Here is a 12,500-nt window from a genome sequence, read left to right as displayed (position 1 = left end):
ACGAGGGCCTGCTGTGTTTCTGCTCCCTGTCGTCTGCAGCTGCCTGGGTCAGCAGCACCCCCCACGACGGCGGGCTACCCAGGGTGCTTTGCGTGGAGGGCCAGTTTGCGTGTGCGTCCTTCGGCTGTGTGGACCCCGCCCAGGTGTGTGACGGGCACCAGGACTGTTACGACGGATCCGACGAAGAGCCCTGCGGTACGCATCGTCAACCAATCAGATCAGCTCTTACTAAGTTATGTTGAAGAACACCACTGCAGACAACACCATATATGGTGCGGTGTTGTTGGAATGGTGGTTTCTGATTGGCTCAAATAAGAGAATATAAATTCTCCCTTGGGTTCATCGTAGAGCTACATTTGACGCCCCCAGGGTTTAGCTCACATCTGTTGAATTATAAAATTAAATAATGCAGTTAAAGTTATTAAAAAATAAACACACACATTCTCACTCACTAACTCACGCACACACACACACACACACACACACACACACACACACACACACACACACACACACACACACACACACACACACACACACACACACACACACACACACACACACACACACACACACACACACGTTAGATCCAAAGCGGTGATCTGAATCTGCTCTTCTTCTCCAGGCTCCACGGCCGCGCCGACCGTGAGCACAGTGCGCCCCCTGGTGCCCAACCCCTGCTCTGCCAAGCAGTTCTCCTGCGCCAGCGGGGAGTGCGTTCACCTGGACCGCCGGTGTGACCTCCACAGGGACTGTGTGGACGGCTCAGACGAGCTGCACTGCGGTAGGAGACGCAGCGGGTCCGAATGACGCGTTGATGGTTCAGGAGATGCTCTGACTCCTCACTGAGGACGAGAACTGAGACCCTAAATGTGCTGTTGGAATACATGTGGGTTGAGGCAATAATATGAACCATTTGCAATTTGACCCTAGCTCCAGTGGAAACACTTCATAAAACAATCCTGCTCCTCGCTATAGAGCTTCATCGAGTCATGACAAGCTCATGTTGTTTTAGCGAGCTTGCTTTTTGACTATCTCCAAACCCTGTTTGGAGATAGTCAAAAAGCAAGCTTGCTAAAACAACATGAGATCGTCATGCCTGGATGTGTTCTAGAGCACATTTCAAGCTGCATTGATTGAGGATATAGTACCTTTAAATGTTAGTCATGGTTAATACAGGTGTCCAAATAACGAATCACAGGAATTATGTTTCCATACAATGTTCCGTGCAACCTTTTGGTTTCAAGTGCCATTGTAATAAACCGTCTTTCTATCTGACGTCGTGTTGTATTGCTGATGTCATGATGCCATGCTGATATCATGATGTCATGATGATGTGCCGATGTCATGATTTCATGCTGACGACATGACGTCATGATGTCATGCTGATGTCATGATGTCATGCTGATGTCATGATATCATGATATAACGCTGATCATGATGTCATGATGTCATGCCGATGACCTGATGTCATGATGCCATGCTGATATCATGATGTCATGATGATGTGCCGATGTCATGATTTCATGCTGACGACATGACGTCATGATGTCATGCTGATGTCACGATATCATGATGTAACGCTGATGTCATGATGATGTCATACTGATGCCATGATGTCATTATGAGGTGGTGATGGGTCTCTGTCTGAATGTGTCCCCCCCCCCCCCCCCCCCAGTGGACTGCATCACGTCGTCCTGGACGTCGTGGAGCCGCTGCAGCGTGTCCTGCGGTCTGGGCTCCCTGTTCCGCCAGCGGGACGTCCTGAGAGAGGCCCTCCCCGGGGGGGCCTGCGGGGGGGCCCAGTTCGACAGCCGGGCCTGCTTCCCCCGGGCCTGTCCAGGTCCGCAATGCACACACTCACACAAACACTAACACACACTCACTCACTCTACACACATATACAGTGTACACACTCACACTAACACACACTCACTCACTCTACACACACACATATACAGTGTACACACAAGCACACTCACTCACTCACTCACTCACTCACTCACTCACTCACTCACTCACTCACTCACTCACTCACTCACTCACTCACTCACTCACTCACTCACTCACTCACTCACTCACTCACTCACTCTACACAAACAAATATGCAATGTACACACAAACACACACACTCACTCAATCACTCACTAACTCACTAACTCACTCACTCACTCCCTCACTCACTCACTCACTCACTCACTCACTCACTCACTCACTCACTCACTCACTCACTCACTCACTCACTCACTCACTCACTTACAGCGGATGGCCACTGGTCGGAGTGGACGGCGTGGTCGGAGTGTGACGCCACATGCGGGGGCGGAGTCCGGACCAGGAGGCGGTCCTGCTCGGCCCCGCCCCCTAAGAACGGGGGGCGGGACTGCGAGGGCATGACCCTGCAGACCCAGAGCTGCAACGCCACGCCCTGCGGAACGGGGACCGACACACAGTCAGGTGGGTCCGTCAGTCCAGGCCCTACACCATGGAGGATACATCTGTCTGTCAGAGGTTATGGTTATTTGATATTTTAGGTCCGGTGTTGACCATCACATTAACTTTATTCATCCAGGTGAGTCTCATTGAGATTCAGACCTCTTAAAGGTGCTGTGGGAAGGACTTAGTGCCATCTAGTGGTGAGGTTGCAGATTGCAGCCAACCAAACCACCAGACTGTCCAATTTCATCCTTCTTAAAATCAAGGCAAATCGTTTTTGAGTGTATTTTTCCTTGCAGTTTATTAGTCCCTTTTGGTGCCTTTGTGGGTTGGAATGGTTTTATATTGGATCCAGGACACAGGAGGGGGAGAATCTGTGGCATTAGCCTGGTCTGTGTGCATGGCTCCAGCTAAGCTAAGTCCTTGCTTCGTTGTAAAGAATGACGATGTGTGCTGCTGGCACATGACTAACCCTGGCGGCTCTGCTCAGGCTGTGCCCACGGCATGGTGCTGGTGACGGAGGCCGACTGTCTGGCAGGAAGGGTGGAGGACTGCCCCCCCACCTGCTCTCACCTCAGCCAGACCTCCAACTGCACCGCCAGCTGTGTTCCAGGTGAGTTCAAGGAGGTGCACCTCACCAGGAACAGCTCCAGGTGAGACCCCCTGAGGTACACATCACCCCGAGAGGTTTCAGGTGAGGTGCGTCTCCCCTGGAGCTATTCATGGCTGAGGACTGACTTGACTTCTATGTTTATGTTATTGGAGATTGAAATGTGCTGTAGGTAAGATGGAAGAGCTTTTATTTGAGGGTCATCTGTTCAAATCCATCAGCTGTAAATGAGGGAAATACTCATTCGAATCTACTGCGAATACTCATACGAATCTACTGCGAATTTCGGAATTTCAGTTCTGGTGACTCCTGGCTGCACCTTTAGTCTGTTGTCCTCAGGTGATGGTCATCATGGAGGAGAGTATCTAGACCTGTCTGGAAGCTGGTGTTCCTCACTCTGAGTCCACTGTGTCTCAGGCTGTTGGTGCCCAGAGGACCGGTACCTCCAGGGGGGCCGTTGTGTGAACGCCAGCCAGTGTGGATGTGTCTGGGACGGGGACACCCTGCAGCCGGGACAGAACTTCTCCCAGGACCCCTGCTCCACCTGGTGAGAGCTGCTGGAGGGATGGGTCATAGATATCTGAATCATTAGTGTAATCGTTAGGAGTTGAAAAAGTCATTATTAGTAGTAGCATTGATTTCGTATCATATTGAAGCTTTACTTCATCGTAGGATTGTTCCCCTTTTTTCCCTAAATTGGGACTTATTTCAGTAACAGTGATAAGGGGAAGGGAGGGAGGAGGAGAGGGTAGAGGGAGGGATTTTTACAAAACCTTTACAGCTTTTGTTTCCATCACATTGCATTTCTTTATCTCGTGCGCAGAATTCCAATCCCTAAACAGTAACTAACTTAACCTTTATGAATATCACAGGACATCTACCAGTACTGTAATACTGATACTACACATACTTACTCAGTAGTACGTGCGCAGAACTCGTTCTCGTCCTCCACTCTCTGTGTGAGTTTATTTTATGAGTTCATTCCTTTCCCACCACTAGCGTGTGCAGAAACGGACACGTCACCTGCGACAACTCCAGCTGTGTGGCGAGCTGTGATTGGTCGGGCTGGTCGTCGTGGTCACTGTGTGACGTGACGTGTGGTGCAGGAATACAACAGCGCTTCAGGTGAGGCAGAAACACCTGTGGAGTGATAAAAACCATGAGCCATGACTGACCACTGAAGTCACGGATACAGTTCATAATAATACATATGAACTAATAAATCGATTATTTATGCCATTTCCTTCTGCAGGATTGGTTAACAATGTTAGGTTATCATGTAAAGAGATTTTATCAATATCAAAACAACTGTATGCAGATAATATTTAAATTTGATCCGTTACTGATTTTGGTTGAACGAGGATTCTTGCTCGGGCGTAGTGATCAGAGGACCCATGTGTCCCCCCAGGTCCCCAGGTCACCACGGGGGTCCCAGCGGGGCCCGGTCCTGCCAGGGGGATTCCACAGAGGCCCGCCAGTGCTTCAGACCCTGCCTGCCCGGTATGCCCCCCCCCCTCGCTTGGTCTCATCCAGAGCTCCGTCCCTCAGATGGCCCGGTCCTCTTGAGGACCGGGGTTCTTCAGTTGGCCTGCAGGGGAGCCGGTTCTGCGTGCCCCGCCCTAGACAGGGTGGGTGTGTAGGTGATGCTGATGTCCTCCTGTCTCCTTGTTGCCTAGCGACGGCCGAGGGCCGGTGGACCCGCTGGACGGCGTGGTCCGAGTGCAGCAGGACCTGCTTCCAGGACGTCGACCAGGTGGGCCTCCGCCGGCGCTTCCGCACCTGCCACCGCCAGGACCCCCCCGCCGGACCGCCGCACGGCCCCGCCCTCGGCCACGCCCCCACTGGCCAGCCACATGGCCACGCCCCCACGGACCCCCCCCCGGCCTGCAGTGGGGAGGGACAGGAGCAGGAGCCCTGTAACACTGTACAGTGTCCGGGTAGGAGCTCTCACACACACACACACACACACACACACACACACACACACACACACACACACACACACACACACACACACACACACACACACACACACAGATATACACTCACAGAGAAATGCTGATCCACACTCACACACAGCCACTACACACAGGCATACCTTCCTTCATCTCCGTCTTCCCCCCCACCATGAAGTGTGTTAGTGTCTGCGGTTGAAAGCTCCTGTGATCAGACGGTACTCTCGTTGTTCTCCTGCCAGTGAGCGGGGGCTGGTCGCCGTGGTCCTCCTGGTCCCAGTGCTCGGCCGACTGTGACTCTGGCGTCCAGACCAGAGGCCGCCGGTGCAGTTCCCCTCCGCCCCAGCACGGGGGCAGCACCTGCCCCGGCCCCCACATCCAGACCCGGGACTGCAACTCTGCGCCCTGCTCAGGTGTGCTCCCGTGGTGTGATCACGAAACAGAGACGTGGTAGAAGAGGGTTCAGACGGCCGATTTACCTTCACAGCTGGTCCAGAGCAAAGAAGCCTTGCATATAAACCTGATTTATATATCAGTGTGGCTTCGGTTGGTCACTGAAGTCCCGTTAGTTAAGATCAGTTGCCATGGTGACGGGAAATCAGATTGCGTGATTATGAAATAAACCACAATCCTCTTTCTGACTAATTACACACAATGTTAACATCGCTATCGTCTGCTGAGGCTTTACAATTTAGATCTCAGTTTATCTCCAGAGCAAGAAGAGAATCCACTTGGCGGGAATGTGTTTGCAGTCTGTGTTTGTCCTGACGACCAACCAGGAAGCTCGCTGACCTTTAGATGCCCCCCTCTCCCCCCCCCCCCTTGCAGGCATGTGTCCGGAGGGCATGGTCTTCCTGTCGGAGGCGGACTGCGAGGCGCGGGGCGGGGCGTGTCCCCGGGCCTGTCTGGACATGACCCCGGCGGAGGTGCAGTGCGCCACCAGCTGCTACGCGGGCTGCCACTGCGCCGCCGGCCTCTTCCTGCTCAACGGGAGCTGCGTGGCCCAGGCCCGCTGCCCCTGCTACCACCAGGGGGCGCTGCACCCCCCCGGGGCCTCGCTGCCCGCCGACGCCTGCAACAACTGGTGGGTGGCTGGGTGTGTGGGGGTGTGTGTGTGTGTGTGTGTGTGTGTGTGTCTTTGTTGGTGGTTGTGTGTGAGAGAGTGTGTGTGTGTGTGTGTGTGTGTGTGTGTGTGTCTTTGTTGGTGTGTGTGTGTGTTTCAGTGTGTGAGTGTGTGTGTGTGTGTGTGTGTGCGCTCTTGAGCAATAGGCCTGTTTTTTTGTTGTATTCTGAAACACACTTTTAGGTATAGCCCTGGATTAAAGCATGTTGATTCACATTTAGAAATCCACCTGTACCATATCATGTGTTGAGGTATTTGCTGATATTGTCTCCTTTTCAAGAATTGGCTCGCGAATCTCAAGACATCTTCAACTACATTTTTACAAATGAAGTTGAAAGAAGTTCAACTTCATAAAAGATTAAATTTGTGATATGTGTTTTAAACAAATTAATTAATGGACTCCTGCTCTCTGTTCCTCATACAGCACCTGCCTGGAGGGAGAGATGCATTGTGGGGCAGAACCATGTCCTGGTGAGAGAGTTAACTATTAGTATTGTGTGCATTGAAAAACGTAACCTTGTAATCGTCCTCATCATCAACTGCATTACAAGTGTTAACTTGTGAATTGTGTTTGTGTTGGTTTGTGCTTGTGTGTGTAACTGTGCGTGTGTGTGTGTGTGTTTGTAACTGTTGCTGTGTGTGTGTGTGTGCGTGTGCGTGTGTGTGTGTGTGCGTGCGTGTGATGTCAGTGGACTGCGGCTGGAGCGCGTGGACCCAGTGGAGCGCGTGCAGCCGTACGTGTGACGTGGGCGTGAGGAGGCGGTTCCGCTCGGGGACCAACCCCCCTGCCGTGCTGGGGGGCCGGCCCTGCAAGGGGGATCGGGTGGGCATGGACACCTGCAGCGTCGAGCCCTGCTTCAGTGAGTGGTCCCCTGAAACCCCCCCCAGGGCCATGTCAGTCCTGCCTTCACCTTATTAAGGTCAAGACTGACGATACTCTTGTGAGGGTCACTCTTGTGACTATACTGCTTCTGGGGTTAAGTAGCCACATTTGATCTAGTATTATCCAGTATTAAATATTTTTTTTTATTTAATTGTACATTTTCAGTGGAGCTGGACATTCAAGGCACATGCAAACAGGATTCTTAACCCGTGCTCTGCGGCCCAAAAGAAGAGAGCCCACTAACCTCTGTTCCTATTTCCTCCCCCAGGTGTGATGGAGCCGTGGGGGGCGTGGTCAGCGTGCTCCGTCACCTGCGGCGGGGGCTACCGGAGCAGAACCCGCGGACCAATCAGGACCCACGGCACCGCGCAGGGCTTCAGCGCCTGCAGCCTGCAGCCCTGTGGTACGTAGAGCTAGCTCAGGGGCTTAGCCCTGTGGTACGTAGAGCTAGCTCAGGGGCTTAGCCCTGTGGTACGTAGGGCTAGCTCAGGGGCTTAGCCCTGTGGTACGTAGGGCTAGCTCAGGGGCTTAGCCCTGTGGTATGTAGAGCTAGCTCAGGGGCTTAGCCCTGTGGTACGTAGGGCTAGCTCAGGGGCTTAGCCCTGTGGTACGTAGAGCTAGCTCAGGGGCTTAGCCCTGTGGTACGTAGAGCTAGCTCAGGGGCTTAGCCCTTTGGTACGTAGGGCTAGCTCAGGGGCTAAGCCCTGTGGTACGTAGAGCTAGCTCAGGGGCTTAGCCCTTTGGTACGTAGAGCTAGCTCAGGGGCTTAGCCCTGTGGTACGTAGAGCTAGCTCAGGGGCTTAGCCCTTTGGTACGTAGGGCTAGCTCAGGGGCTAAGCCCTGTGGTACGTAGAGCTAGCTCAGGGCTTCAGCGCTACGCTGCTGACACCTGCAGGATGTTCGCATCTGAACCGATCGCACCGTTGTTTGGTGATGCGTCAATGTTTTGCACATCATGATAAACACGTATTACCAATCTTTCATTCATGTGATCTGTCAGGTAATAAGCGGTAAACGCTTACCGTTACATACTTCCTTTCCATACTAAGACACGCTATCACCACTCGGCCAAAGTATCAGTCATGAGTTCAATCTCATCGTATAAAACCCTTTTTGTCATGACATGGTCAGCGTGTTGTGACTGAACCCTTGTTTCCGTGGCGCCTGCGGTTGCCAGGTGGCGGCCGGGTGTGTCCCCCGGGCCAGGGGTGGCAGCAGTGTGTCAGGGGAGAGGTGTCGTGTGAGGACGTCACCATGGCGCTCAGCAGGAACTGCACCCCCGGCTGCCAGTGTCCAGACGGGACGGTTCTGCAGGTGAGGAACACACACACGCGCGCACACGCACACGCACACACACACACATTATGGGGCGGCATGTGGCTCAGGAGGTAGAGCGGGTCGGCTGGTAACCGGCAGGTTGCTAGTTCGATCCCCGGGCTCCTCCTAGCTGAGTATCGAGGTGTCCCTGAGCAAGGCACCTCACCTGGACTGCTACTGACGAGCTGGCTGTTGTCTTGCATGGCTGTCACAGCCGTCGGTGTGTGAATGCGTACATGAATGGGTGAATGTTGTAAAGTGGCCCCTAGTTAGAAAAAGCACTGTATGAATGAAGCCCGTTTACCATTACGTGCTCTGATTGGTCAGCGTTACATTGTCCCTGTCTACCCCTCACCGGTTAACACATCGTCCCCGACCCCAAGGTTGGGGACCACTGTGTTACCACATCCAATCACACCCCAGTGGGGCGGTAGTCCGGGTCCCATTGCCCCCCATGTTGCCCCTCCTCACTGTGTGGATGGGCTCCCCAGGACGGTGTGTGCGTGACGAGGGCGGAGTGTCGCTGTGACGTGGACGGGGAGCAGCACCTCCCAGGAGACGCCGTCACCAGAGGCTGCAACAACTGGTGGGGTTGGACCTTCAGCCTGTTGATCTCTTCTGATTGGACCTTCAGCCTGTTGTTCTCTTCTGATTGGACCTTCAGCCTGTTGATCTCTTCTGATTGGACCTTCAGCCTGTTGTTCTCTTCTGATTGGACCTCAACCCTGTTGTTCTCTTCTGACCCTCACCCTGTTGTTCTCTTCTGATTGGACCTTCAGCCTGTTGATCTCTTCTGATTGGACCTTCAGCCTGTTGATCTCTTCTGATTGGTCCTTCAGCCTGTTTTCTCTTCTGATTGGACCTCAACCCTGTTGTTCTCTTCTGACCCTCACCCTGTTGTTCTCTTCTGATTGGCCCTTCACCCTGTTGTTCTCTTCTGATTGGCCCTTCACCCTGTTGTTCTCTTCTGATTGGACCTTCACCCTGTTCTTCACAATCCAAAGTGTAGTCACACACTTTAAAACCTATCCAGCGGAAGTCACATGGCATTTTGTGCCTGCATTCAATCCGTCAAAACTCAAAACATGCTGTCAATGTCTATGAGTTAGAGTTAAAGTAGATCAATGTAATGTAGTACACATTGCTACAAATACGGACAAATACAGGCATGTGTCATAACTACGTAATCCGACCATGTACCGAGAGTAATCGCGAATACCTTTTAGTCGGCAAATACGTGAAAATGCAATTGTAATTTTTGTATTTTTAGATACATTATATATTGATATATATATTGATATATTTTTTATTATTTGGTCTGTATCGTGGTATTGAACTCATTCAACCTTTTTCTGGAGAGCTCTTTGTTGATTTGTGGAAACGTTGACCTCTCCCTCTCCCTCAGCACGTGTGGAGCAGGGAGGCTGACCAACTGCACCCAGCTCAGCTGTGACGGTACGTGGAGGAGAGTCTAACTGATCTGCACCTCCAGACCGAATCACTGTATCACCATATCCAGCTCACATTGGACATCATGCACTCATCCACTTTTTATTAACACCTTTAAAACCAGTGTGTGGTTTATCATGTGTTCATTCTCTCTCTCTCTCTCTCTCTCTCTCTCTCTCTCTCTCTCTCTCTCTCTCTCTCTCTCTCTCTCTCTCTCTCTCTCTCTCCCTCTCTCTCTCTTCCCCCCCCCCGTCTCTCTCCCTCTCTCTCTCTCCCTCTCCAGTGGATGGCCAGTGGTCGCTGTGGACCCCCTGGGGTCAGTGTTCGGTGTCGTGCGGGGCAGGGCTCCAGTCCCGGTATCGCTTCTGCTCCGCCCCCCCGCGGTCAGGCAGCGGACTGCCCTGCCTGGGAGACCACCGCAAGGACCAGGCCTGCGTGGGCCCCCCCTGCGACCGTAAGTCTGGTGGTACGACCCGTACCGGGGGCAGAGTCCTGCACAGCCTCATATCACGACTGCTTACGGCACAGCAACAACACCAAATGGGGCTGCAGGTTATTGGACAAAAATCATGTTGCGATTTCTTTCAAATAACCCTTTCTCAAATCTCCCAATGATAAAGAATTTTTTTTGTATATCATTGTATAACAATTGAGGTGATTCTGTAGCGGAGTGCCTTTGCATGGATCCCTTTGGAACCCATCTCGTACAGCCCTAACACTAAACACTCAGGCTGGGTTGCACCAACATGGATTCTATTAATCCTGGTTTAGGGTTAATCTAGGGTTAGTAAATCTAGGTTTAAACTGGTTTATAATTAATCAGGGATGCGTTACACATCTTAGTTTTAACTCTGGATTAGTTAACCTAGTTTGAACAAGGATTAAAATTGGATTAGTTTGTGTTCAGTGTCTGCCATGATGGATTCCGGTGAAATGTTAACAAATTACACAATATATTCCACAATTTTATAGTGTGGTCTTTCTTTTTTTCTAGCCTACATCGTGAAAAAACATGAGGAACATGAGGAAGCACAACGCATGCTTGAACGTGTTCCATTCCACCTCCTCAGTCAGTGTGTTGGTTTGCTCCAGGTGATGGCGGCTGGGGCCAGTGGAGCAACTGGACGGACTGCACCAAGTCCTGCGGTGGGGGTGTCCAGAGCCGGAGGAGGGAGTGTGACAGTCCCGCTCCGGAGGGGGAGGGGGACTACTGCGAGGGCCTGGGCACGGAAGTCACGGCCTGTAGCACCCTCCACTGCCCAGGTGGGTAGCGGGTCAGACCTACTGAACACACACCTGTTTACAGACATCCCTGTGTCGCCCAATCCCAGCACTCTAAATGTGTGTGTGTGTGTGTGTGTGTGTGTGTGTGTGTGTGTGTGTGTGTGTGTGTGTGTGTGTGTGTGTGTGTGTGTGTGTGTGTGTGTGTCAGTGGCCCCGTGCTCCACCGTCCCAGGTACGGTGTTCAGCAGCTGTGGCCCCTCCTGTCCTCGCACCTGTGATGACGTGACCGTGAGTACCGTCCCGCTAGAACCGTCTCTACCTCCACCTCCCCTCCACCCCCACTGGGAGGAAACACCAGCGGGATGTGAGCCGGAGGACTCCTAGTAGCATCGCTCCCTCAGTAGCATGAGGAGGGGTTTCAGGGCGACAGTGCAGACCGCCAAGAGCCTGTTGCTGTTCCTTAGGCACGTCTGTAAGGCTAAGAGGATTAGCTCTCAGAATGCAACGGTTTATGCTAACACCACCTCCCCATGCGGGCCCATTAGCTCAGTCACTGGTAGGCTGCTAAAGCTAAACACCGGGGCCTCTGATCCCGAACACTGACGCGGCTACCACACACGAGGCTGGGGATGCCCTCGTTAGCAACTCACTGATGGGTGTGATGAGGATGATGAGGAGGAGGTTGAGGAGGAGGAGGATGAGGGGGAGGATGAGGATGAAGATGTTGAGGATAAGGATGATGAGGAGGATGATGATGATAAAAATGATGATGACGATGATGAAGACTGAGCCTGCCCCCCCCCACCCCCTCCTCCCCCCACCCCGCAGCACTGTGATTGGAGCTGCGAGGCGGGCTGCTACTGCACGGAGGGGAAGGTCCTGTCGTCCAACGGGACGGTGTGCGTGGGGCGCGAGGCCTGTCCCTGCCTGGACCTGAGCACGGGACAGCGGCTGGAGGCGGGGGCCACCAGCCTGGCCCCCGACGGCTGCAACAACTGGTCAGTCCCACCGACCCCCCCTGTGGGACTTTGTGTAGTGTAACTTTATTTAAACAGGGACAATGAACAAAAATAACAATAACCTTGTTCAGAGCAAGGAGAGATGCATTGTAACAGTTTTTAGCAAATTGCTATTTCCCACCTGTAGTCCCTGGGCAGGTGTGTGTCTGTGTGTGTCTGTGTGTGTCTGTGTGTGTCTGTGTGAGTGTGTGTGTCTGTGCGTGTCTGTGTGTGTCTGTGTGATCATGCTCCGAGTGCGGAGGACACAGAGGGAGGGGAGTGATTTGAAGACAAGTGTACGTTTTTGACTCCTGTGTTTCAGTACCTGTGAAGGAGGAAGGCTGAACTGCACCAGTGAGCCCTGTCCAGGTGAGCCCGCCCCCTGACCCCCCAACGGGGAGGCCTCGCTGCACTGCAGCCACGTGGTCCCAGCACCCCATGGGTTAGGGTTCACTCTCTGGGTCGACTTCACACTCAAGTCAAGGCACTTTTATTTATATAGCACGTT

The 12,500-nt window shown here is 52.8% G+C and overlaps 1 protein-coding gene across 1 annotated transcript in view; it reads left to right on the top strand.

Annotated features, from left to right (window-relative positions):
- Window positions 1-12,500, top strand: part of sspo (SCO-spondin) — a 102,648-nt gene that overhangs the window by 49,154 nt on the left and 40,994 nt on the right. Inside the window, exons 58-79 of the mRNA XM_056583944.1 lie at window positions 40-195; window positions 626-784; window positions 1,679-1,843; window positions 2,263-2,454; window positions 2,924-3,046; window positions 3,461-3,590; window positions 4,043-4,168; window positions 4,452-4,543; window positions 4,720-4,980; window positions 5,241-5,411; window positions 5,827-6,082; window positions 6,546-6,592; window positions 6,811-6,981; window positions 7,273-7,407; window positions 8,182-8,318; window positions 8,813-8,907; window positions 9,727-9,776; window positions 10,054-10,224; window positions 10,863-11,033; window positions 11,203-11,282; window positions 11,823-11,992; window positions 12,315-12,361. Coding sequence (XP_056439919.1) covers window positions 40-195; window positions 626-784; window positions 1,679-1,843; window positions 2,263-2,454; window positions 2,924-3,046; window positions 3,461-3,590; window positions 4,043-4,168; window positions 4,452-4,543; window positions 4,720-4,980; window positions 5,241-5,411; window positions 5,827-6,082; window positions 6,546-6,592; window positions 6,811-6,981; window positions 7,273-7,407; window positions 8,182-8,318; window positions 8,813-8,907; window positions 9,727-9,776; window positions 10,054-10,224; window positions 10,863-11,033; window positions 11,203-11,282; window positions 11,823-11,992; window positions 12,315-12,361 — 3,105 coding nt within the window. The remainder of the gene's footprint in view (window positions 1-39; window positions 196-625; window positions 785-1,678; window positions 1,844-2,262; window positions 2,455-2,923; window positions 3,047-3,460; window positions 3,591-4,042; window positions 4,169-4,451; window positions 4,544-4,719; window positions 4,981-5,240; window positions 5,412-5,826; window positions 6,083-6,545; window positions 6,593-6,810; window positions 6,982-7,272; window positions 7,408-8,181; window positions 8,319-8,812; window positions 8,908-9,726; window positions 9,777-10,053; window positions 10,225-10,862; window positions 11,034-11,202; window positions 11,283-11,822; window positions 11,993-12,314; window positions 12,362-12,500) is intronic.

Source organism: Gadus chalcogrammus, chromosome 23 (assembly GCF_026213295.1).
Source record: "Gadus chalcogrammus isolate NIFS_2021 chromosome 23, NIFS_Gcha_1.0, whole genome shotgun sequence".
Lineage (NCBI taxonomy): Eukaryota > Metazoa > Chordata > Actinopteri > Gadiformes > Gadidae > Gadus > Gadus chalcogrammus.
The sequence above is the reverse complement of the archived record's forward strand: the minus strand, read 5'-3'. Positions and strand labels throughout refer to the sequence as shown.